Raw genomic sequence first — 26,008 nt, 5'->3', positions numbered from 1 at the left:
ATGCTGCTGGCAAACTGCATGGTTTTCAGAAGTACTGCTCTCTATAAACTATAGCCTCTCTGTTTCATTTTTGTCAAGAAATAAAGAGAATTATTGTGAATCTCCTCATCAAAAAACATTTTATCTTCTATTATAGCTCTTCCGACTTCCACCAGCACTTCTTCTGTGGAAACAGGTAAATTCTCCAGTTTCTAATCTCTGTCCAGATGAGATCACTACTGAGATTAAAGATTAAAACACAGAAGATTATTTTCTGATCTGTGTCCCTCTCCCTCAGGCAGCACCAGGACAACACCCCAGACACAGCTGCTGGGAGGCCTCTCCGTCTCGCTCCCGGTCCTCCTGCCACTGGGGGCTTTGCTTTTTGTGGTGTTTGCCCTGTTAGTGTGGCAGCTGATCCATAACAGGAAGCTGAGGAAAGGTAGGGAGGGAACTAGTGACCTCTGGTGGTCAGTACTATCACTCACATGAAACTGATATGTGGATTTTACTCTAAGATGGAGATCTGTAGAAATTTGCAGATGTGTATAATATATAATATAATATATAATATATAATATATAATATATAATATATAATACAATATTTATGTGCACAGATGCCCAAGAAAAGGTTTAGCACCCAATTAAATACCTTATATTCCCCTCACTGCATGTTAACCCTGAGTGTTTGTTTCCTAACACAGCCCTATCTAAGGGAGCACACACCCCCTATCATGATGCTGTTTATGAGGAAATAGAGCACAAACCGGCCAGAGAGGGAACCTACAGCGCCCCCAGGAGAGGTGAGTGGAGAGAGAGTACAGAGGGTGTGATTGGTCTCCACCCTCTGAGGAAGATTTGAGGACTTACACTTGTAGAATATCTCACCACACTGGTTTCAGACAGTGGTTTCTTTCTCAAGAGGTATGTCAACATGAGTAACGAAAATCAGCACAGCACTGTCCCTGATCTAAAAACAAACTCTGTGTTACTTTTCACACTCTGGCTTCTCACACAGTGGGAACAGCCAGTAGAGGACAGTGAGGCTGCTGTCTGACTGCAGGTATTACTGATCTGTCCTCCTGTTCACAGGGAGATTCTTCTCTGACGAGCTGCCCTCAGGATACGATGATGTGGAGGACAGTGAGGGAGACCCAGTATCAGGTGAGGGGAGATGGAGTCAGGGGGCTCAGTGTGTGAGTGGGGGTGTCTTCAGTCCAGTACTCACTCTCATCCCAAACCAGGCTGAAATCTAGAGAACTTGTGTAGAAAATTCTGAATCTGAAAAATATACTGTAACCTCCGTTGTTTGACACCTTATTAACTCTGTTCTTCAGTGTTGCCTAATGCTGGCCTGATCTTAACAGATCACAGAGGCTAAGACAAAACAAAACTAGTCTTTATCAGTAGAGGGAGAGGATACCTTTAAGGAATAGTTAGGATGCAGCTCTAACTAGTGTTGATGCAACAGTTACAATTTCCCTCAGGAGCAGAATTCAGGATCGTTGTCCCAGAATGATGACTGGGAAACTGAAGGCAGGAGAAACCACCTTTCAGATGAGATATTAACACCAACATCCTGACTTAATTATTAAAGATTCTCTTGATGGCTGTTTATAAGACTCACCCTGGAGTCTTGTCTTAATTTTATCTCACAAAGCATTTAGAATTACACTTTACTATAACTACATGGAAAACACATTTTACTCTGCAGTTCTTATGAACATCAGTGTTTAAAGTGATTGCAGCACTGTGGTGAAGTAAGTCAGAGTTGAAGTGTACATTCTCTGTGTCTCTGTGTGGTTCAGGAGACTCGATAACCTCTCTGAAAGAAGAGATCCCAGAGCACTATGATGATGCTGTAACTGTACCTCAGAGTCCAGACGCTTTGTCAGGTTGGTTATTTCAGTCCAGTCCCAAAGAGAAACCCTGCACCAAACCCAGTGAGTCTGACTCTCTCTATTCTCTCTTTTATCTCAACCTCAGAATACAGAGTTATCATTTACTCAGCAACGGTCACATTAAACTGACTCTCTATGCTCTCAGCTCTGAACTATCAGTCTGGGTCACTGTGCTGCCAGTGTCCAGCTCCTCTTCAGTATCTTCACTCTGCCCAAATAAGTCCAAATCTAGGAATAGTTTTATATTTATTATGGAAGTGAATAGGTCTGGATTATTCTCTGGGTTATTCTGCTGCCATTCTCCAGCTCCTCTTCAGATATTTAACAACGATTCACACCATTGCTCTCTGTTCTGAAACAGGCTACTCTGTTGTCATTCACCATTTTAATTTAAACAAAATAGAGTTAATTTGAAATGTATTATATAATCAGATTCCCAAGTCTCCTGTATTTTAAATCTGATATGTAACAGTAAACCTGTCTCTGTGTGGTTCAGGAGAGCTGATGTCCTCTGTGAAAGAAGAGGCTCCAGGGTACTATGATGATGCTGTAACTGTACCTCAGAGCCCAGATTCCTTCTCAGGTGAGTCATTTCAGTCCAGTCCTACAGAGAGAAACCCTGCACCAATCCCAATGAGTCTGGCTCTCTCTGTGCACTACACAGCTCATCACAATGGATTATTCTCTGGGTTATTCTGCTGCCCGTGTCCAGATGAAACTCTTTAGATGTTTCACAAAGGTTCACAGCATTGCTCTCTCTGTCCTGATTAAGGTGGCCCTGTTGTTATTCACCATCTCAATAAAAATCTGAAATTAGCTTGAAATGTATTATAGAGTTAGGTTGCCAGATCTCTTTAATTTTAAATCTGATGTGTGACAGTGTGTGGTTCAGGGGAGCTGATGTCCTCTGTGACAGAAGAGGCTCCAGAGTACTATGACGATGCCATCACTGTACCCCAGAGCCCAGACACTGTGTCAGGTGAGTTATAATAAATAAGACTCATGAGTATGCCCTGTACCAGCCTGCACTAACCTCTGTCAGTAGAAAGTAGTTTCAACCTAATTTCACACCAGCAAATAAACACTAACTGGAAGAGAAGAGCTCTAAATGATCAATTCTTCCTAAAAGATACAATTATATATGGAAAATTACTTACTTACTTCAAGGCTTTTGACTACAATATTGTAAAAACTATTCTGTTTAATCCAACCATTACTCCACTAACAGCCATTTGTATCACTGCAGATCATGTAATGCTTCTATCAATAAATGGTATATTGTTTATTTAGATTGGTTCATAAAATCAGCAAATACTCTTACAATGTACTGTTACAATCTCTGATTATTACGACGACTTAAAACGTTCATTCACTATACTATTGTGACTATGGAAGTGTTTTAAAAAATCTAGATACACCTGGCTATTGTCAACATTTCCAATTCTCCGGGCCTTCAAAGCAAGGAGATGTATGCTAAGATGTAGGGATGTGAGATTCAGTGAACAAAGCAACCATAACGTTTACATCTGTTTACTTTAGTTAAGTTAGGTTGCATGATTAAGTGTCAATTAATAGTCCAAGAAAGACAAAAGGTGAGAACTCCTTGTCCAGATCAAATGTAAAGACCAGTTTGGTGTTTAATATCTGTACCTCATTAAGAGAGCTTGCCATTCAATTGTTTCTAGAAACTTTAATTGTTCTGAGATTCCCTTGGCTAAAAACTGCCTCTCCTGGTTAGTGGGAGCATTTTTAGAACAGGGAGATAGATTACCATTCATTTTGTAGCATCCAGGTTCACAAAGAGAGAAATGTTACTGAAGGTCTTATTCTTTTTTTTAAGCAGCTTTATCTCTTCAGCGGAGACAGGCAGAGGACAGCTGATGGACAGGAATGACTCTATATCAGCTTTTATATCTGTGTCTCTCTGCCAGGTGTCCCCCACACTGACAGGGTCCTGCCCACTCTGCCTTCTGAAGAAGGAGCCCCTGCCCCTGACAGGACTGACTACGATGACGTTGGGGACGAGTCTCAGGGAGAGGATGGGTACTGTGAGACTGACAGGGCTGTCTGGGACAAGCTCCTCCTGCAGGTCTAGACACATAAGAGTTTTACCAACACAGTCTTACAGCAGCTCTGAGCACTGAGACTGTCTGACACTGTCTGTGACCTGAGTCCACTTCACTCCAGTGTTTCAACACTGACACTGTGACCTGAGTCCACTTCACTCCACTGTTTCCACACTGACACTGTCTGTGACCTGTGTCCACTTCACTCCACTGTTTCCACACTGACACTGTCTGTGACCTGTGTCCACTTCACTCCACTGTTTCCACACTGACACTGTGACCTGAGTCCACTTCACTCCACTGTTTCCACACTGACACTGTCTGTGACCTGTGTCCACTTCACTCCACTGTTTCCACACTGACACTGTCTGTGACCTGAGTCCACTTCACTCTACTGTTTCCACACTGACACTGTCTGTGACCTGAGTCCACTTCACTCTACTGTTTCCACACTAACACTGTCTGTGACCTGAGTCCACTTCACTCCACTGTTTCCATATTGTCCTCTGTGTCTGTGTCTACAGTACCTGCAGCTTGTGTTTTACAACACGGAGGCTTGAACATCCCATTTCTGCTCAGCCTTACTTCTTTTTTTTATAATTTGATGTTTCAGAAATTAGGGAAAAAAATCATTGATGTATAATTCTGAATGTACCACTTTTGATTGTAACATTTTTATAAATGTCATTAGAATTTTGTTTTGCAATAAAGTTTTTTAAACCATTTTTGTTATCTGCATGTAATTTCTAAAGTATATTGTTACACATTCCACCCGCTCGAACAAATTCCCACGCACACCCACTTAAACAGATGCGCATGCCACAGCTAATCTTCCTACCCCTTTCACTCCCATCACTACTTTAACCCTCCTCTTTTCCCTCACCATCCCTCCCTAATTCGGATTCTCTTTGGAGCTTCCTAGTGCCCGTACTTTAGGTTTGAACTCATCATTGCTTCCTGGATTCTCGCTTCTTTCTGACCTCGTTTTTGCCTTTGCGATGTGGATTTGTCGTCTCGATTGAACTGTTCAAGCCTGTTTTTTTACTTTTGCCTGCCCATCGGCTTCTTGAGTATAAGGACTTGCGTGTTGTAACATTTTCTAAAAGGACTTCCTGCAACAGCGTGGAGATATCACCAAATGAGCACAGGGTCTTTATTTTTTAGCATAATGATTGTCAACAGATATTAAAAGTATCAATAAAAAATAAGGAGTCTTTGTCTACTTACAGTAGATGGTCTTTTGTCCCTCAGTTTTTCCAACTTGTTCTATGAATGTTTAAGCACTCTTAAGCACGTTCCATCACAAAGTTTATGGTGTTCTTGGCGCTGTGCTGCACGTAGATAATGTAGACAAGAGCACAGGTAACAATACAGGACAAGCAGTGAGAAACTCGCGTAGCTTTCAACTCAGTGCGGAATCCAGAGGGAGGCCTTGTTCACTGAACGATCTCTCAAGGAACCCCGGTTGAGATTCAACAGGCTTCTAATAATCATGTTCAAAAGTATGATACGTTTTTTTTTTACATAACCTTATATTTGCCCGTACAGTACAACATATTTTTTGTACCCTCAAATCACCAACGTTACTACTTTCTTCTGAGAAACACAAGTGAAACACGAGTGAAATCACAATAAATTATACAATAAATCTATTCAAATGCCCAGATATGACAGAACACATTTAAGACTTACACCCCCTTTAAATATGTATTTCCTTCATTTCAGTTTTCTTCCCTCCCCAGGACACTTGAAAATTTACTATTGCATATTAAAGGCTGTACATGTAATACTACTTATTAAGATAAACATTAAAGTTAATTATGAATAAATTATACATTTCATTAAGAAATGTATTGATAAAATTCATTGTGAATAGTTGTAGTGTCTGGAAAGCAATTTTAGTTAAATATAAAAATATTTTTCAAGTGATTGGTGCATAAGCTCGTTATGTAGTGACTATATTATTTCCACTATATTCACAACAGTTCAAATGTGATCTCTTGTTCCACTTACTCCGCTACTCGGTTGCTTAAACCCTGCGAAGAGGCTTCAGTAACATCTAATGGGCAACAGCTGTTATTTTAGATTTGTTGCAATTGAGAACAGGTTTAGTACAGAGCTGGTGACAAATTTCAGCGGCCATGTTTGTTGCAGCTGACATGTTGTAGATACCAATCAGCCTCAGGAAAAAAAACAAACATTGCCTGTGCCTTTTAAAAAAAGAAAAACAGAGCAGTAGTTATTGAGATATTTTCAGGTAGAATGTAATAACTAAAGTTAACTAGTCCCACAATAATGCGTGGGGTCTTATCAATAGAAACCAAATTGCAACTCGAAAACACAACAACCACAAAATGAGAAGTCTTCCAGGAAGCTAGGTAAATCCCTGTAGTAGTCTAATAACTTTAAAAAAAGAAACAAACATGAGAGATCTTCAAAAGAAAAAGAACATTAAAAACATATCTGTGGAACAAGAAGAACACAGAATCTAACTGCGAGAGCTTTTTCAAGTTTTCGATACTCCATCATGCTCCTCTCATCTATACAGTATTTATACAGGTCAGCTGGAGGTCCACAGCTGATGGTAATTTAAGTAAGTAGCTGTGTCAGCATGCATGGGCTGGAAAGGAACGAGGACATTTCAACAGTTACAACCCTCTTTATAAAGGGTGTGCACACTTATTCAGTCAAGGCACTGAAAGTTTTTTTTTATATTATTCTTGTTCCAAAAAATGTTCCATTTGTTTTCTTTCTTAAATGTTGTTGATTAATAGATCTTATTAAATGTGAAAAAATCTGATTGTGAAAAGGTCAAATTCTTAGTGAAAAAATCAGTAATGTGAGAAAAGATGGATTGTGGGAGACCCTTGACTCCCCATGTCATGCTGTATTTCTCTCTCATTCTACTGGTAGTGGTGCCGTCGCTTCTGGAGAAAGTCTGTCAGTGGTCTTTCCAGACGGGTCAGTAAATACTGTTTGTGTGCTGTATAAAAAACGCCGTTGAATTTTTTTCTAAAACAGGAGAGATACGTTTCGGAATGCATTTTCTGGTAAAAATAAAATATCTACACGGGCGCTATTAGCTGAGTCTGAAGCCTGCTCTACAGAAGAACTATATTCAGAGTGCCAAAGAAGTCGCTTCCATGCGTCATAACACCACAAAGTCAGACTACAAGTGCTGAAAAGCCATTATGAATGGTAACTGGTAATTGGCTGGATTAAATTTCCAGTCTATTTGAGGGCATGACTTGGAATCCCACTGCTGCCCCATATTTCCTTATTAAGAATCACGATATTGTTGTTGTTGCCTCCACGCAATTTAATCAATTTCAGTAGAATTAATTTGAACAACAGTAATAATCATATTTGTTTTATTCCCTCATTGCAATTTGTACACAAAGATTATTTTTTTTATTTTAAAAACGTGATAGCCTTGATGGGAAATAATACGGAACTGCAGGTGTGGGGGTCAAGTGGTAAGGTGTTGGTTTTATAAACTGAAGTTTGTGGGTTTGAACCCTATCCTTGCCTGTTTTGTTTACCATGACATTCCTTTATCTAAGTCATCAAATGTCTTGCAATGTAGAAATCTCTGTAATAAGAGGAAAATAATTATCGGTAGTGTTTAATAATCCTTATGTTGTTCTAGCATAATCTGCCCTGATTTTTAGTTGACAAAGCAATGGGTGCACACACCACCCTCTGCTGCCTGGCAGGATGGTTAAGTGGTCTAAAGTGCCACACTCAAGGACTCTTGTTTTTTCATGTTGCTCATGTGCTCTGGTCTCTAAGTGGAGGCTTCAGTTCAAATGTCACTCCCGATAGCTAAACTTTTCCTGTCGTGCATTATTCCAGTCTTGTACTCGCTGACAATCACAATAAAAGGAAAACGGAGAAATTGCTTAGCAAGAACTTAATGGACAAGGAAAATGCTTCCCAAAAACTTCAATGTCTTTAGCAGAAAGGAAAAATTAGATAGCCTTTGATTTCTGCCTTAAGAACTGTTTGGGCTGTCTGTAATTGAGAAAAGATGTTCGGTAAGATGGGCATTAAAATGTGAAAGACCAAATTATAAAAGCAGCAGGAGAAAGGTGCAGCACAATGAAATTTGTGAGTGTTCTACATTGTTAAAATTCATGAGTTTTTATGCTGCTTGGATTTCTTTTAAGCCTACGAAGTGACCCCTGTTTCATTTTCTATTCACCCACTCGTTTTGTAATATACCTCTCAAACTTCAGAACCAAATAAGATTTCATGTGTGACAGCATTCCCCTGCAAATACTGATGTATTGGGTGAACCCGAATGAAATATTTTAGTGCTGGCTCAAATATGAGAAATTTCAGGAAGACCTTTTTAAACTTGGTGTGCTTTCGTTTCGTTTGTTCACTCCTGTACTACAGCAGAAATATTTCTATAGGTGTATGATCATGGTAGGCTGACAGGAGGAACATGTGGCCCAAAAACAGTGACAATATCAGAGGTGTCTGCAGTGTGTTGGTTTGTGAGCAACGATAAACTTGACGTGGAAGCAGGTGTGCCTGCATTAATACAGCTCCATCGATCGGAAAAAGTAACACAAGAACCGAGAACTGCTCCAGGTGATGATCAAACTCACAACCTCTGCAGAACACCACTGTATAAGCGCTGCACACTGACCAATTGCGCTACAATGCGGGGAAGTTAGCTTGAAGTTCAAAAACGATTTTGGCACGCCAGTAACGTTTTCACGAAACATCTCAGAGTTACGAAAACACTTACTTTGTGTATAAAATACACTGTGAATGTTTTTACAGCCATTTACACCATTTTTTTAACCAAACACAAATATTCTTATGTCCATATCCTCGCAAGAGAATTTCATGAGGCTGGTGGTAAATATCCTGTCCAGGAATATCGGGGCTGTAGCGGGTCAGATCTATAGATATAGTGAAGATGTTAATGGAGATGGTGTGTCTGGTCTATGTGTAAGAGATGTGCAGGAAGAATAATCTGTGATCTGGGAAGAAGAGAACCCCTTCGGAAGAGCGGTGCTCCTCACAGGAGAGAATAAAAAATAAATTCAGGGATGCTGATTTTTCTCCTTGGGGGAATTAAAATCACTCAGCAGGAGTGACCTTGTGGCACAACGGTAACGTGTCTGACTCCCCTTCAGAAGGTTGTATGTTCAAATCATATCAAAGTCACCTGATGTGTTTTCTGGTTCTGTTGGTGCTGAACCAGGAAAATACACCAGGCAGTTGAGTTTTATCTGTACACCACATAGGTAATCTGAACGAAATAACAGAGCAGTACAGAACATGCAGTCAGGAGCGAATTATCTTGAACACGACAAGAGAAAAGGCACACTGCACATCCGCGAAACACCACGTCCGACTTTAGAGACAGTTACATAACAGAATGGAAGTTTCAGACCCCTTTTTTATCACAGGTATCACAAGGAAACCTGAAAGTTAGGGAGTTTTAGGTCACTTTTGTATTAAAAAGTGTCTGAAGCCTGTAAATATAATTTGCCCTTTTTTAATTGTGGATGAAATCCACTCCCATGTACCAGGACCTTACAGTATAGTCATGTTAATTAAAATGACTAACCCTATTGGACATTAGCTGGTGCTATTTGTAATGATTGCTATTTCATGCTGGAGAGAAAGGAAACCAGACCCAACGTTTGCTTTCAGGTGCTGTTCATTTATATAATGGACAAGTTTCCAACTCATTTCCTTAGTCTTGTTTACCTTGAATTTAAGTCACGAACCAGGTTTCTACTGTACATGTAAAGGCACAAGTAATAGATTCCGAGATCACAGGCAGAAACAATCAACACACTGAAAACACTAAGTTATTCCTGATCGTAGTCGAAGATGTGCAAAAATAAATTTCCTGATTCCTAAAACCCAATAAAGTCCATATAAAAGTCTATTTTCAATCCCAATACACGTAACTGGATATAAACCAGTGACCTTCACGTACTAACTATTCTGATGTATCTGTATTCTGTATATGTATTCTGATGTATCAGGTGGATGCTGCACATTGGTGGTGGTGGAGGGGAGTCCCCATTACCTGTAAAGCGCTTTGAGTGGAGTGTCCAGAAAAAGCGCTATATAAGTGTTAGCAATTATTATTATTATTATTATTATTATCTGAATTGTTTTAGCACAGTTACAAGAAAGAGACAAAATCTTTTTTTTATTTAAAAAAAAATCATTCAAGCTGTAGGTTTGAAAATGATTTTTTTAAATTTCCTAAATAATATAAAACACGAACATCACTCATTGTAAGCGTCTGACCATTGATATTCATGAATTGTAAGCCCGTACACGGTCACACGCTCTCAGTTCAGTGAGTATAATGCCTTTCAGGGTCAGAATATTATATTTTTGCCACTTATATCGAACCTGTTAATACTCCCAAAAGTGCAGTAGTAGCTTGTACTAAATAAAAATGTACAGTTCACCGCTAGTATAAACAGATGTGTGCAGTGTTTGCCTTTGTAAGCATTTGTGTAAAAAATAAGTTCACGATATGATAAAAACACAGGAAGCACAAACTTAATAATATAATGATTCAAAATCAAAACCAAATCATAAAGCCTATTAAGTACCTATCCTTTGAAAACAGAGAACACCTTAATATCTACGAAAAACATGACATTTGTATCTACTTTTGAATTACAAAGCAGACAGAGTAGTCCCTGAATTCAAAGATCAGATCTTGGCCAAAACAAGACAATCAGACGTGAGCTGAATTCGGAACAAGAGCCTCTGCTTCGTCGTTTATTGAGCTTTTGATCGAAGTCTGAATGAAAAAGATTCACTATTTTAACTCTTTGATTAAAGTACACAAAAAGCACCTTCCTTCAAGCCGGAATCAAACCAGCAACCTAAGGATTCCCCACTGTTTCCACTACAGTCCTCTGCTCTACCAACTGAGCTATCAAAGGGATGTCAAGAGCTTCTCTCTGGCACATACTGCCCAATGTAGTGAAATGTTCCAGGTGATTTAAATCCCAGTTCGACATCAAGTTTCCAACTCGTTTCCTTAGTCTTGTTTATCTTGAATTTAAGCCACAAACCAGGATTCTACTTTATAAACTTCCGGGGATATTACAAAAGGTTTGATGGGGCATCAATCATTCCAGGTGGAAAATGACTCAAGGACTTTTTTTTTCTCGAGGGATCATATTAAACATTTCATTTGGATCAAGAAGTGGATCAGGGAGCCACAAAACAAACAGTTTAATTCCATCTTTATTAGAAACTGCAACATAGCTACTGCATGTAAAGCCTTCAGTATGCGATTGTGAGAGTTCAGTTATCCCGGGGAGAACTGAAATTTAATAAATTGACATTTAAATAGAGTGTAAATCTTCAAACTATTCTATCACTTCAGAATATTTATAAGAGTCTACCTGGAGGGGGGTTTAAAAATTAACATTTGTCTATTGGATTTAAAGTCCAACACCTTAACCACTTGGCCATTCAGATTTGATTCAAACAATTAAAAAAATTAAACCAGCGCCCTGTCACAGAAACGTACCCCGGTCTCCCGCGCAACAAACGGGGGTACTCAGCACTGTACGAACTAAATTTGCTCATTTCCAAAGATGGTTTCGCCTGCTCTCATCTTTTTAAAGACTGTCATAAACACTCAAGGAGTAATTCATTTGAGTTTGAAGTCTGTCTCTGTTGCTTCGGCTCTTGATGAAGAAAAGCTGTACGTGGGAGACTCCTCTGAAGAAGTTTAACGTCACCCTGCAAGGGAGAAGAGCCATCATTCACCGAGGCAACCACTAAGACACTTAACATTAAACACATGAAATGTGAGATGTGAAAATGTTTTCTACTTAGAAGTTCTGTCGTTTCTATTCTAACGAGAGAGGCTCTTTGTCGGAAGTGAGATTTGAACAAATGTCGCCAGGGGAAACTGCAACCTAAACGCAACGCCTTTTTTATCTTTCATTTATCAATAATGCAATAAAGTATTTAAATGGTTTAAAAACAAAAAGAAAATAAGAAATTGACAATTACAACACCAATCCAATCTGTATATAAAACATAGTTCAAGAAAAAAATAAGCTAATTAAGGCACAAGAAAACAAAATAAATAAAACAACCCTAAACCACAAACATAAAATATATTCTGATCTTATCTTTCTCTATTAGGAGACACCCCCACCTCAGAGCCTGAAGTACAGGTCTTCCTCTCGCAGTTCCACAAAGATGTTATTTTTTAAGAAGATCCTGCAAAAGTCGTCCATCTGCCTCTCAGCCCTGCAGTAGGCCAGGCTGAGAGAGAAGCAGTCCTTCACCCTGGCGATGTACAGCCTGACAAGGTCTGGCTTCAGGCTATTGTACATCACCAGGTTCCCCCTCTCCCAGACAACTGCCCTCGCTAGGCTGAGGAGGAGGTTCGCTAAAATGGCATTAACCCCCTCCTCAGACCCGCGGTATCCAAAGAGGAACAGCTCTTTCCAGGGTACCCCGTCAAGAACAGCTCCTCGAACAGAGCAAAACAGGCCATCCAGCAGGGCTGTCAAGTACACCCTCAAATCCTTCAATCCATCACAACTGACAAAGAGGTGCAGCAGCCCCTCCGTCCACTGCACGCACACCAGGCAGAAGAAGTCCTCCCCAGCATGGAAGCACTGCAGCACCATCTTGGGGAAAACACAGTTGTGACGGATGAAGAAGTCCAGCTGTTCGCATCTCTGGGGCAGGAAAGGCAGCCTCAGACGTGCCCAGATCCATGCCAGCTCGGATCTGGGCACGTCTCACCCACAGCTCCAGCCAAGCCGGGCCTGCTGCCCCATCTTGTGAACAGAGCTTCTCCAGCCAACTGTCCGGGAGACCGAGTTTGAGCTGCTCGCAATCCTGATGGATCTTACTGTTTTTAATGTATAATATTGCTTATCCTTTAATTGCAAAATAAAGTGTTTTCATGTTCTAAAAAGTTACTACAATTTTTTTTTACTTTGAAAAATGGTCACTTTGTATTTATAGACTGAGAAAATACTGCAAAAAAGCTGTTAATATGTGAAAATGTGTTTGTTCCATTGAATGTGTAAATGGGTATGTCTCATTAGTTAATTAATGAAGATCTAGTAGCTTCTAACATTATTTCTAATATAATATTATTTCCAGATAAACCAACTTCGGAGAGTAGGCGGCAGTGATGTCAGAGAAAGTGTGTTCACAGTCTTGTCAAGGTATTGCTTGTTGATTTTTAAAATGTTTTTACATTACATTTTTACTTTGATCAAGTTAACATATCCACAGAATTGAGCTTATAGATACCTATGTGTTAACTACTGAATGTGCAAGGTGTAAAACTGCAAAATAGTCTTTTAAAATATAAGGATTACAGTACTACAATTCTAACATACGTCTATCGTTATACGTCTGTGATTAGATGTTCATTATACATAAATGGTTGGAGTTCTAGTATACGGATAAACTTAGAGGACTATTATACATATATGGTTGGAGTTCCGGTTAACTTTAGAGGACTATTATATATATATGGTTAGAGGTAGGATTCAGATCTCCCGCAGACACAAAGAAGCAGTGGCAGGCTGTTGCCGTGTCCAATCGGCGCTCTGTGGCCTGGTGCAAGGCAGTGCTGGTTCGACCTGAGAGAAGGAGAAGGAGGGAGAGATTTCTGCTGCGGTGCGCTGCTGATGCTCTCTGAAGACTGGCTAGTTAGTGTTGGCACACAGAAAAGTCACAATCTTTAGACAGGAAGAAGACCGTTTCGTTCCCGATGTAGCGCGAGTTCTGAATACTGATATACAGCTGTCCACAGTTCCGACCGTAGTTCACTCGTTGATCAGGTGAGCGTTCGCGGTGGGTTCACGAGGCTTGCTGCTGGGCTAACCTCGGGTGGATCCTTTGGTTACACGCTGGCAACCTCCATTCTCAACTCTTAGAACAAGGAAAAGTCCTGGCACTGGGACACACTGGCAGTTACGTGACTGTCTGAGCTGAGTCTGAGGATGTCCAGGAGGACCTGGAGTTTTACCTGGAGAACTACGGTCACTCAATGGTTGCCTACATTTATTGGTGCCCCGTGTGAGGATGAGTAGCCATGAACTCTGACCTTGGGGTTGTAAACCACATGGGATGAGACTCTCCCTTGGAATCTCCCAGACAGTGAGGCACCAGAGATGACCATTCATTAGAGTGGCTGATGTGTCTCAGCTTTGGGAGTTGTTCCTTATCAGGACACTCTATCAGCTACAAAAACACCTTAAATGCGAACCAAATGGAATGACCTCTCTGTATCAAGCACCACTGGAGATGAGGGAGAGAGACTGGCAAGGGAGCAGCAAACTTAATTCCTGTATTTTAATAAACCTTGCCGCTACAGTGGTCTCTCTCCTGTGTGAATGCGCTGGTGGATTTTTAAGTCACTTGACCGACTAAAACTCTTCTGACACTGACTGCAGCTGAACGGTCTCTCTCCTGTGTGAATGCGCTGGTGGGTTATTAAGCTACTTGACTGACTAAAACTCTTCCCACACTGACTGCAGCTGAATGGTCTCTCTCCTGTGTGAATGCGCTGGTGGGATATTAAGCTACTTGACTGACTAAAACTCTTCCCACACTGACTGCAGATGAACGGTCTCTCTCCTGTGTGATTGCGCTGGTGGGATATTAAGTTAAAGGAGTGACTAAAACTCTTCCCACACAGACTGCAGCTGAATGGTCTCTCTCCTGTGTGAATCCACTGGTGTGATTGTAAGTGGTTTTTCCGACTAAAGCTCTTCCCACACTGACTGCAGCTGAACGGTCTCTCTCCTGTGTGAATGCGCAGGTGGGTTTTTAAGTGACTTGACTTACTAAAACTCTTCCCACACTGACTGCAGCTGAGCGGTCTCTCTCCTGTGTGAATGTGCTGGTGGGTTTTTAAGTCACCTGACCGACTAAAACTCTTCCCACACTGACTGCAGCTGAAAGGTCTCTCTCCTGTGTGAATGTGCTGGTGGGTTTTTAAGTCATCTGACCGACTAAAACTCGTCCCACACTGACTGCAGCTGAATGGTCTCTCTCCTGTGTGAATGCGGTGATGTCGTTTTAAGATGTGTGATTGACTAAAACTCTTTCCACACTGACTACAGCTGAAAGGTCTCTCTCCTGTGTGAATGCGCTGATGCCTTGTTAAGTGACTTGACTTACTAAAACTCTTCCCACACTGACTGCAGCTAAAAGGTCTCTCTCCTGTGTGAATGCGCTGGTGTAATTGTAAGTGGCTTTTCACACTAAAACTCTTCCCACACTGACTGCAGCTGAATGGTCTCTCTCCTGTGTGAATGCGGTGATGTCGTTTTAAGATGCGTGATTGACTAAAACTCTTCCCACACTGACTGCAGCTGAACGGTCTCTCTCCTGTGTGAAGGTGCTGATAGGGTTTTGAAATGCTAGACTGACAGAAACGCTGCTCCTCCCTGTGCCATAATGGCAGTTTGTCCACTCCATCTGAGCAAGGCCTTGAGTGATTCTTCCTCATCCTCTGATCGTGCTGGGGTCTCTTATTCTGCAAATGCTCCATGGAATGGTCTTGCTCTGTGTGATGAAAGTGAGATTTGTTTTCTTCATTACATCCCTCAGTGTGCTGCTCAGCAGTGTGAACCATCTGGGACTCCATCTCCAGCTCTCTGAGACTTAAACCATCCAGTTCATTCAGTTGTTCCTCTCTTTGCCCAAGAACAGACACACTCTCCAGTTCATTAAAACTTTCAACGATTTTTTCAGTAACCAGATTATTAAACCCGTGTGTAAAGTCATCAGATGCTAAGGGATCATATGATTGTTTGAGACTGTGCAATGACAGTCTCTCCACTTGAACAGAACAAGGCCTAATTATCAAGCCCTGTAGGAGCTGCTGTTGCTCCTCCCTGTACTGACTCTCCTCTCGGTGCTGTATCTCAACACTGTTCTCTTCACCAGGTACATCAGTCTGCTGCTCTGCACAGTCAATCAACTGGGGCTCCATGTCCTGCTCTGTAAGATTAAAGACATCCAGTTCTTCACTGTGCTCTTGTACAGAGACACAGCCCAGTTCATTACAACCTTGTGTAATATTGTTCGAGTCCAGATTATTCATCTCTGTAAAATCATCACATACTAAGAGCCCAGGAGTCTCACTCTCAGGGTCTGTCTTCATCGTGGGCACAGAGTCCAGATCCTTGACACTCTGTCTGCTCTCGGTGTGCTGCTCCCTGAATTTCTCTTTCTCTTGTGCGGCAGTGAGCACTGTCTCCTGCATCAGACTGGAGCCCCACTCCTCCTCACTGTGCTGCTGTTCAAGAGGAGCCCTTTCCCCAGCTTCAGAGAGAGTACTGGCCTCTGAGCCTGTAAACACAGGACAAGAAAACAAGACCTTTATAATAATAATAATAATAAAAAAAATATTTTATATAGCACCTTTAAAGGTGGCTTCTCAAAGCGTTTTATAGAATGACAACAACAAAAAATACACAATATAAGCACGATGAGAATACACAGTTAGAGGAGACAGTAGATGGTGGTACTAAGTACAGTAGGAGCAGAGGGGTAAAGAACAGTTAAATAAAGGCTCTTCTGAAGAAGAAGGTTTTGAGTCTGGATTTGAAGGAGTTTATAGAAGGTGACTCTCCGATATCCTTAGGGAGAGAGTTCCAGAGCTTGGGGGGATAACAGGTGAAGGCCATGTCACCCATACAATGTAGACGGGCTTGGGGGACAGTAAGGAGACCAGAATTAGAAGAGCAAAGGTTGTGAGGTGGGGAGTAGGGTGATAACTCAGACAGGTACCGAGCCATGGAGAGCCTTATAGGTGAGCAGGAGGATTGTTAAGTCGACAGGAAACTTGACAGGAAGCCAGTGCAAGGACTCCAGGATAAGAGTAATGTGAACACTTGCACTAGACCTGGTTAGGATTCTGGCTGCCGAATTGTGGACATACTGGAGTTTCTTCAATGGTGATTTAGAAACCCCAGAGAGTAGAGCGTTACAGTAGTCGATTCAAGATTAGACAACACTTTTCAGCAACAGTTAGTGATAACATATTTCTAATATATTATTTCTGAAGTGAATGAAAATGTTTTGACAACATTCTACGCATGTGGGTCGAACGTCAAATATCATCCCCAAGTTTTTCAGTTTAGACTGAAGCTGAAGTACAAGACCATCTACAGATAGGGTTTCTTACGGGTTTTATAAAGTTGATGGGTGGTGCCAATAAGCATGGTTTCAGTCTTGTCACAGTTAACATGAAGGATATTTTGAGTCATCCAAGTTCTTATGTCAGAGATGCAATTAGAATAGAGACAGCCACATCAGCATAAGGTTTGGTATGTATGTATATATGAGTATCATTAGCATAGTAATGATAGCTGAGGCCATGTGATCTAAAAAAATGCTTCAAGCTAAAGCTGTAAGCTTTAAGCTACACAAACACACGTCTAGTATACTCGCAATCAATTTGGGTTGTTTAAGCATAGAGGAATAAGAGGGTTTAAGGGGGTTTCTAATATTATGTGATTTTAGATATACAAGCTTTGTCAGAAACCTAACTACCATGTAAAAAGTAAGACTACAGAAATAATAATAATACATTACATTTACATTAACACTGCACTGAGAAAGAGAGGGGTTAATACAGACACACCGACTGGACACTGCAGTACATTAACACTGCACTGAGAGAGAGGGGTTAATACAGACACACTGACTGGACACTACAGTACATTAACACTGCACTGAGAGAGAGAGAGAGGGGTTCATACAGACACACCGACTGGACACTGCAGTACATTAACACTGCACTGAGAGAGAGGGGTTAATACAGACACACTGACTGGACACTACAGTACATTAACACTGTACTGAGAGGGGGGTTAATTAGCTCCGTAAAGTTGCCCCCCTACAGACAGCACAAACAATGAAACTTACCTCATTTGTTAGTGCTATGTTTGTGTCGGTTTGTGTTGTTAAAAATAGCATTTGTGCTGCTTTCATTCCCGTGATATAGCGCCTTGTTTTTCTGATGATCACATGACCATGCACGGTGACTTGGACCTCAAGTAACCCCGTCTGCCGAGTTCAAGCACTCTGTTACCAGCGCGAGAGTAACAATTCTGCAACTTTGTTCCTCTGTTTGCCCAGGTACGGGGGGCGGTGGTGGATTTTGCATTTAATATCATTATCTTCTATGCGTTTGTGTGAACAAGAAAATTAAATTTGTCTCCAATATCATACCCCAATTAGAAGAGTTGCGGGTGTAGACTTAAAAAGCGAACATTAGCAAAATTGTATATTCTTACAAAGAGGCTTTAACAAACAAGTCTTAATACCTCATAGCGGTGACCTTTTTTAAAAATCTGAAGAAGTAATCAGTTTCGCATTGTCTCCTTCTTAAATAAACAGGCATCAAGGGACGTGTGAAGATTCAACCTGTCTGTCGACCCACGTATTTAAAAAGACTTGAATTTGCAACTTTCTGAACCATTGTTGCTCTTTTTTATGCAAAGCCAAAGTGAAAAGGAACCAGGACTTCAGGACTTTTATTTTTAAGGGGCACTACGTACAAAGTTTACACAAGTTCATAACACATCCGAGAAACAAGAGTCTTACCATCTCACACATGAACACCGTGGCAATATTGGAAAATATTTTTATTTTCACAGAACAGAAGTGAACATATATCTAGGTTATCTGAAAAACTGGCATTATCCACGTGTTTGTATTTACAGGGGTTCTTATGCGCAAACATGAAACGATTAGCTCACAGTTCTTTTATATGTGATTCTGGTCAGTCGGTGTAGAATACAGCATGAGGGCACACCTTGACCTCTGAATACACAGATATGACTACAAGGACCTTTACAGGTACCAACACACTCAGTACTTAAATTACTGGATGTGATGAAAACAATGAATGCAATTTGTTTTCCGACTCTGTCTGGTCGGGTGGGGGTGGATGTTTTACATTTTAATATAGCGCCTTCTTTTTCTGGCCGTGACGTCACATTGTGCCGTCGGCACCATACAAAACTGCAAGTTCACGACCACCAGATCTTTCAATTGTGATCTCTTGATCAGCTGACCCCAGCCTTTGCAGTTGATGTTTGATTTATTATCTGCATCTCTGGCGAAGACCTCTTCTTCCAAATCGTAAGTTACTTTACAAACTAGAAATGCTATACTGTAATTATGATGCTACGTTGACGTTCCCATGAATTTATTTTAAAGTAAAGATATTTGAGAAACTTTTTATATCGCGGGAAATACTACAAAAATTAGTAAGCTGCATTTGCCGTTATCATGATATTTCTACACATGCAAGTGAAACTTGAAAGGATTTGTCACACTTCTGAATTTAAATTATAATGTTTTGTTTCTGTAAGTGTTACAAGGAGAACTGAACCCCCAAAAATCTCTGACATGTTAGAAATTGCTGATGTGAAAGCAGAAATGATTAAGTGGTGAATGCAATGCTTTAAAAACATATCATAAACGAAAGAAGTGGTGATGGGCCTTGGTATTGCAGTTAAAGTGAGTAGGCAGGTCTTAAAAATATTAATCTATCAATTTCTATCTACATATACAGAGACTTTTTGATGTGCACTTAAACTGTAATCCATAACAATGTAAAAATTATTTTCATTTACGCGGTGGAGGGAAGTCCCCATTACCTGTAGAGCGCTTTCACTGGGGTTTCCAGAGAAGCACTATGTAACTGAAAGGATATTATTATAAATCACGTAAAAATTGGGAAGAAGCACAGTTTAAGCCAGGTTTGGTGAAATTCATTTTTTGTTACTTTTTTGAGTGTTAATCGGACTTCTCTATACTTTGCATTAAACATTTCCCATAATACCCGGGCCATGGGTCTAGCTAGGGATTCGGCCATCACATGAACACTAAGATTAAAGGGTGACATCATGGAGCTAACAAAAGAGAAGTGTAAAGCTCGCCACGATTTGTTGTTTGAGATTTCAGTTCTAAGCAATATACAGTGTTTTGCATTCATCCTTATTTCTTTCTGGGGATTTAAACTACTCATCAATTGCTTGATTTTTTTTAAACCTTGAGCGGTCAGATTCCACGTACTGCACTACATATTTGTGATTTTTGATTGTTAATTCTTAATTGTGTATGAAAAGTAGATATCAGACCTACTGCATGCAATAGCTTATTAAGGACCTGTTGCCTTTCTATTGTTCCATTACCTGTAGAGGAGGAGAGGCGTTTATAATGTACATTGAAGTACCTGCCTCTTTGAAGTTCTGAGCATCTTTGGGAATGTTTGCACGGTTTACGTTGTTTGTATCATGTCCCAGAAGCAGCAGGCACAAAACTGGTGATTCCACTATTGTAGTAAATGTAGTAGAGTTAACCATTTGACAATAGATTAAAGTCTGCCTTCACAGAGCATAGAACAGGATAAAATGAGTTTTGTGAGCTTTATTAAGTTATACCCTCACACAACAGAGTATATTAAGGAAGTACAGAGTTGGTATAAAATTGCATCATTTGGTGTGTTACACTGTTACCACACTTAAGAGACCAAGGAAATGTACTGGATTAAAGCTCTGCATTGTTCATTTTTATTCTGACATTGTTAAACATTTTACACATTGTTTGGTTACGAAAGTCGATGTGAGGACAGGATTTGTTTTTTTGTATTTGAAACAATGTATGTTGTTGCACCATAGTACTCATTCTACATATTTGCCCTTCATTCCAGGATTCATCACCTACAGGCACTGTGAGGGTAGGAGCTTAACAGTACTAACATTCAGGCTGTGCTGCCAGACATAACCTGACAAAAGAATATACCCAAGTGCTGCAGGACTGCAAAGGTAACAAAGAATAAATGTATACATGCATAACAGATAAAATCACACTTAAAACCTCACACTTAGAACAAAAAAATAGCAGAAGGATACGATGCTTTTCCTTCTGATGAAGTTCTAGAAAAAATAGGTGTAGCTGGGGACCAAGAGCCAAGTTGTACCCTTGATGCATGCCCGACAGCATTGAAAGACTGGGTAACAGAAATCTGTGAAGAATGCAGGTTCCTTGCTGTGGACAGTGGTGATAGAGATAACCTGCATTTCCTACCGGAGATTGTTCCTCATCTCACGAGGCTTGCTTGCTATCTCCCACTCTGGATAGGCTTAATGGTTCCACTTTTCAAAAGTGTGAACATTACTGCAAGTTCAGCCAATGAGGAGGCGGATTTCAAAAACCTAATACAATCAGTGCTGAAGCATGACACTCTGACAATGCGAGATGACAGGTTCCTTATGAAGCACCTAGCACACATAGGAGGTATGAGAATATCAATGGGTGCTCATAGTGTTTCCCAGAGGGCCGTTGTCAGTGCTACCACCTCTGAGGCAGAGACATCCAGCACTACCTAAAAAACGGAAACCATCTTTTTATCTTGTGCCTTGTTCTGAGTGGTTACAACATAGATTGTTCGGTTCCTGTGAAAAAGGCTGTAGTGGCTCTGATGAGGAATGGAAGCAGCAGAGACCTGCCCCCAGTAAAGGTGAGTGGATTGCATTCCAATGTTTCTATGTATATCACCATTCTCTCTTGTGTGTTAGACTTTCAGCGATCCACAACCTTGAATTACAATGGAAAATGGTTTTATATATATATACTATGTACCAAGATCTCTCAGTAACAAAAACAAAACCACAATAATATTATAAGAAGAAGGAGACATGTTCTCCTGGTTCTGTGGCTGAACCATATATATACACACAAGAATATGCAAAGAATATGCAAAAACTTTGTTTTAATCTGAAATTTTATATACAAAGATTTTAAAGTCACTACGTACAATAGATATTTATCATTAAAATCTTAAAATCATTCACTGATGATAACTTCTCAGTAATATGTATATTATATTGACATTTATATTGGTTATATATACATATCACAGCCTGTTAAATATTCACTTTAAATTCATGAGCTCTTAAGCCCGTAGTGGTAGTGAGGACGAATCAGATGTTAAATCGAGGAAGGGAGACAGGAGATTGAGCCCCACCCCCCAGACAGACTGAGAAAGGGTTCATTGTCACACATATGAGCACATTTGCAAGACAATGCGAGGCTCCGAACCGCAGCAGCCACAAATCCTGCTCCTGTGTCAATGTTAAGAGGGTTTATAAGACATTCAACACACATTTATTGATTCATGGCATAACTTGTCCTCCCTATTCACTAACATTATAAGACCACGTCCCAATTTCCAAACTGTACCCTAAGCCCTTCCTCCAGGTCCACACCTCCATGACGCAGCGTAAGAAGTGTGGACTTCAGTGCATGTGGACAGAATTTCTTAAATATGTTTTTGTTTTCCTTTCTCCATTCACAGGCTGATGAAATTGAATCTCATCGCGTATGTCCCCGAACCAAAAGGGAGTGACATGTTGTGTTCATTCGTCTTTAGCAGACTGAACTCCAAATGGGCGAAGTAAACAAAGGAAAACGTGGTGATACCGCCGTTTTTGCGTAACTAAATACATTTCAACTCGACTATCCCGGTACACAAATCACAGTCTGGGGAAAATAACTCATTCATTCGCTTTCTTTCAACACAAACTAGGCAGGACCTCAAAGCTTTGTACTACTGAATACATCTTCTATTAAATATTCCATCTACAAAATATACTGCAGGTAAACCAATATTATATTTATCAAAATGGGGTGACGAAATCAAATCTGTACATCAAAACCTAGAACACAAACAGGATGAATCTGAAAGTAACACATAATCTACAGATATAAATAATATATACAGCATGAATACTTAAAGTAGTTCAGGTGGGGAGTTGCGTCAGCATGCGTAGGCTGCAAAGGAACAAGTAGAGGTTTATTCCTGTGCTGAAAAGAGAAAAAAAGAAACATTTCGGCTGTGGAGCCTTCTTCAGGCATCAAAACCTTCTTCAACAGCTGAAATGTTGTTTCTTCTCTTTCCGGCAGGGAATAAACCTTTTACTTGCTCCTGAACCGAAGGTAGTCCAATTTATGTAATTTTGTTTTACATAAAATATGCACATATTAAAACCATAAAAAATTATATTTTAGTTTCCAATTGTGGGGGAAAAGCAAGCGCTGTCTTGACATTAGTGGTTCTATAATAATTAAGCCTGCTTTACTACACCAGCTACATTAGTTCATCATTGGGTATTCCTCAGACTATATTCAGAAGACGGCAAAACAGAGCACAAAGCAATAACTCATCGCAGCAATTAACAGGGTCTAGGAGGGGAAGCTGATCGAACAAAGTTGTAATCATTTTCTTAAGACTCTTTTTGTGCTCAGCAGAAGATTGAAAAGGGCAGCAGAGGACAGTCGGGGATGTAATTTCACGAAAACATTTGTTCTGTCTAAATTGCCAGTATTTAACACACTGACTGTACACTCCAGTACATTAACACCTCAATGAGAGAGAGGGGGTTAATACAGACACAGTGACTGGACACTACAGTACATTAACACTACACTGAGAGAGAGGGTTTAATACAGACACACTGACTGGACACTCCAGTACATTAACACTGCACTGAGAGAGAGAGGGGTTAATACAGACACACTGACTGGACACTCCAGTACATTAACACTACATTGAGAAAGAGGGGGGTTAATACAGACACACTGACCGGACACTCCAGTACATTAACAGTGCACTGAGAGAGAGGGGTTCATACACACACACTGACTGGACACTCCAGCACATGAACACTGCACTGAGAGAGAGGGGTGTTCATACAGACACACTGGACACTCCAGTACATTAACACTGCACTGAGAGGGGGGTTAATAAAGACACACTGACCAGACACTCCAGTACATTAACACTGCACTGAGAGAGAGAGGGGTTCATACAGACACACTGGCTGACTGGACACTGCTTTAATGTACAATAAGGTACATTAACACTGCACAGAAGAGATAGTTACCGCCACGTCGATAAATAATCTGCCCACAAACATATTTCCAAGACTCCAAAGTCTCCTAAATTGGTTTTCACATAAATAAAGTGTATCAGTTGATGACAAATTCAATAATACTTAGACAAAACCGAGTTTCTGGCCACATTCAAAGAACAGCAATAACCTTAATGAGAATATAACCAGACCACAACTAGTTTAGTTCGCAGAAAAGAATCCCTCGGCAACATCACAAACCTTTCCTACTTCGCTCTGCATCTCTCCAGTACAGATTCAACAGTGAGGAAGTTAAAAACACCGTTTTTAAACACAGACATTACTACATAAGTCATCGCACTTACCCGACGGCTCCGTTTCTTCATTTGTTTCTGCAGTGATTTCACAGGGAGGCATGAGTCCAACATGATCCGTCTGTCCCTGATCTCTTCCTGCTCCCGACTCCTTCTCCCACAGCTGCAGTCGCACTTTAAAGGTCTCGTTTTCCTTCATTCGCGTTATTTCTGTCCCGAAACTGTCCTCCACACACTGTGTGATATTAATCACGGCCCGACTCACCAGGATCTGGGAGACGTTGCGGAGTTTGTCTTGAAACTCGTTCTCAGAGTCAGACATCCTGTTTCGGAAAACTTCTGAAACTTCATACACGAACGATTTGAGCAAAACCTCCACGAAACAGTGAAGCTCGTTTTCCTGCTTCATTTGCGCGATTTCGACCCCGAAACCGTTGTCGACAGACGTGATTTTAATCACGACCCGTCTCGCCAGAACCTGAGAGATCCGGCGGAGTTTTTGTTCAATCGACTTCTCGGAATCATCTGTCCGGTTTCGGAAAACTTTTGAAACTTCATGCACGATCGATTTAAGCACAGTCTCCACGAAAGAGTGCGCCTCAGTTTTCAGATTAAGCAACAGATTCTCCATTTTTTTCCAGAGTCGATCTGGAAGACACAGACAAGTCCTGCAGCTGCCGCCGCTGCAAAAACGTGGGCTTGAACACAGAAAGCGAAATGTGGTCAAAGAGAGGACTTCCGGGTTATCAGATGAACTTCCTTAGTGACCGTTGCTATAAACCACAAAAATATTATTCGAATAATAAAAATCTGAAAAAAACAGTCCAGAATAGATGTTTGCGTTATATTATAGTGTAACGTATAGGGTCGACATTTTTATTTTTATTAAATGTGTAAATAATTTACAAATACAACTAAAGGAGCAGAAACAGATACAAGAGAAAAAAACACGAACAGAAAAAAAATAACTGGCAGAGGTAACGAAGTAAATTATATTTTTTACATATATCAAATGTTTTCCTTGCTTTAGCATTTTTTTCATTTTATAGAATTTAAATAATATTTAAACTCCATCTGAAAAGTGCTAAAAAGGGGAGTATTATTGGACCATTTTGATTTATGAATGTGAAATTTAATCAGAATGACTAATAAATTTGCTATAAATAAATTCTTTTTTAAAAAAAGTTCTCTTACACAGTACAATATCAAAGTCCTCAAATCTAAAAAAAACACCTTTAAATGCCTACAAACAAAACTCTGCAAGTCCGTCCAAAACAACTTCACAAACACACACCTTACAAGTAAATGTACCAAAGGTTCCCTTTCAGCCCGACAAAAAACGCACAAATCATCCTACTCATGCTTAAATTTAGATAGTACTAATTTGACTGGATAAAACCTATGAACAATTTTAAACGATATCTCTTTAACTTTATTTGTAATATAATATCCATCAGGAGTTGTCCATACTAACTCCCAATTTATATTTTCAAACGGTGCATTCCGAAAAGATCAACTTAACGCACATGCCTTTCCTGTATAAAATAAAAATTTTACAAAACAAATCGCTTTTCTTTTCGAATACCGTTAATTTAAAAGAATCAATAGAAAAAGACATGCACTAAAGCAGGTAAGTAGCTCTAAGATTAGCTAAATTACTGAGTTTTCCAAGAACCAGAACTATAACAATCCTTAAAACACGACTACAACATTCCAAACCAACACTAAATAAACACTAGTATAGGCTGCTATAACACATATAATCAAACGTAACAATCATTAACTGAGCAGTCACTCTCGTTCCCATCTACAAAG

General features: G+C 40.2%; 1 protein-coding gene, 1 non-coding gene and 1 pseudogene across 2 annotated transcripts; 1 reads left to right on the top strand and 2 right to left on the bottom strand.

Annotated features, from left to right (window-relative positions):
- LOC148812404 (scavenger receptor cysteine-rich domain-containing protein DMBT1-like) overlaps positions 1 to 3,977 on the top strand; it is a 31,508-nt pseudogene extending 27,531 nt beyond the window's left edge.
- Positions 3,978 to 10,801: 6,824 nt separating this feature from the next.
- On the bottom strand, positions 10,802 to 10,889 carry trnay-gua (transfer RNA tyrosine (anticodon GUA)). The gene is given in 2 exon segments: positions 10,802 to 10,837; positions 10,853 to 10,889. It is a non-coding gene; the product is annotated as a tRNA-Tyr (tRNA).
- A 290-nt stretch (positions 10,890 to 11,179) lies between these two features.
- LOC148812402 (uncharacterized) lies at positions 11,180 to 24,824 on the bottom strand. The gene is made up of 2 exons (XM_088908621.1): positions 24,245 to 24,824; positions 11,180 to 16,299 (listed from the first exon to the last, which is right to left on the bottom strand). The coding sequence occupies exons 1-2, from the start codon at positions 24,822 to 24,824 to the stop codon at positions 14,309 to 14,311; spliced, it is 2,571 nt and encodes an 856-aa protein (XP_088764747.1). The 3' UTR covers positions 11,180 to 14,308.
- Positions 24,825 to 26,008: the final 1,184 nt, after the last annotated feature.

Source organism: Atractosteus spatula (assembly GCF_055471065.1).
Source record: "Atractosteus spatula isolate fAtrSpa1 chromosome 10 unlocalized genomic scaffold, fAtrSpa1.hap1 SUPER_10_unloc_3, whole genome shotgun sequence".
NCBI lineage: Eukaryota > Metazoa > Chordata > Actinopteri > Semionotiformes > Lepisosteidae > Atractosteus > Atractosteus spatula.
Note: the sequence above shows the minus strand (reverse complement) of the source record. Positions and strands in the feature narration are given on the sequence as shown.

Coding starts and splice junctions, on each gene's coding strand:
- LOC148812402 (XM_088908621.1), bottom strand. CDS start 24,824: ATGGAGAATCTGTTGCTTAATCTGAAAACTGAGGCGCACTCTTTCGTG. Junction 16,300..24,244: donor TGAAGAAACGGAGCCGTCGG/GTAAGTGCGATG, acceptor CTGTGTTTACAG/GCTCAGAGGCCAGTACTCTC.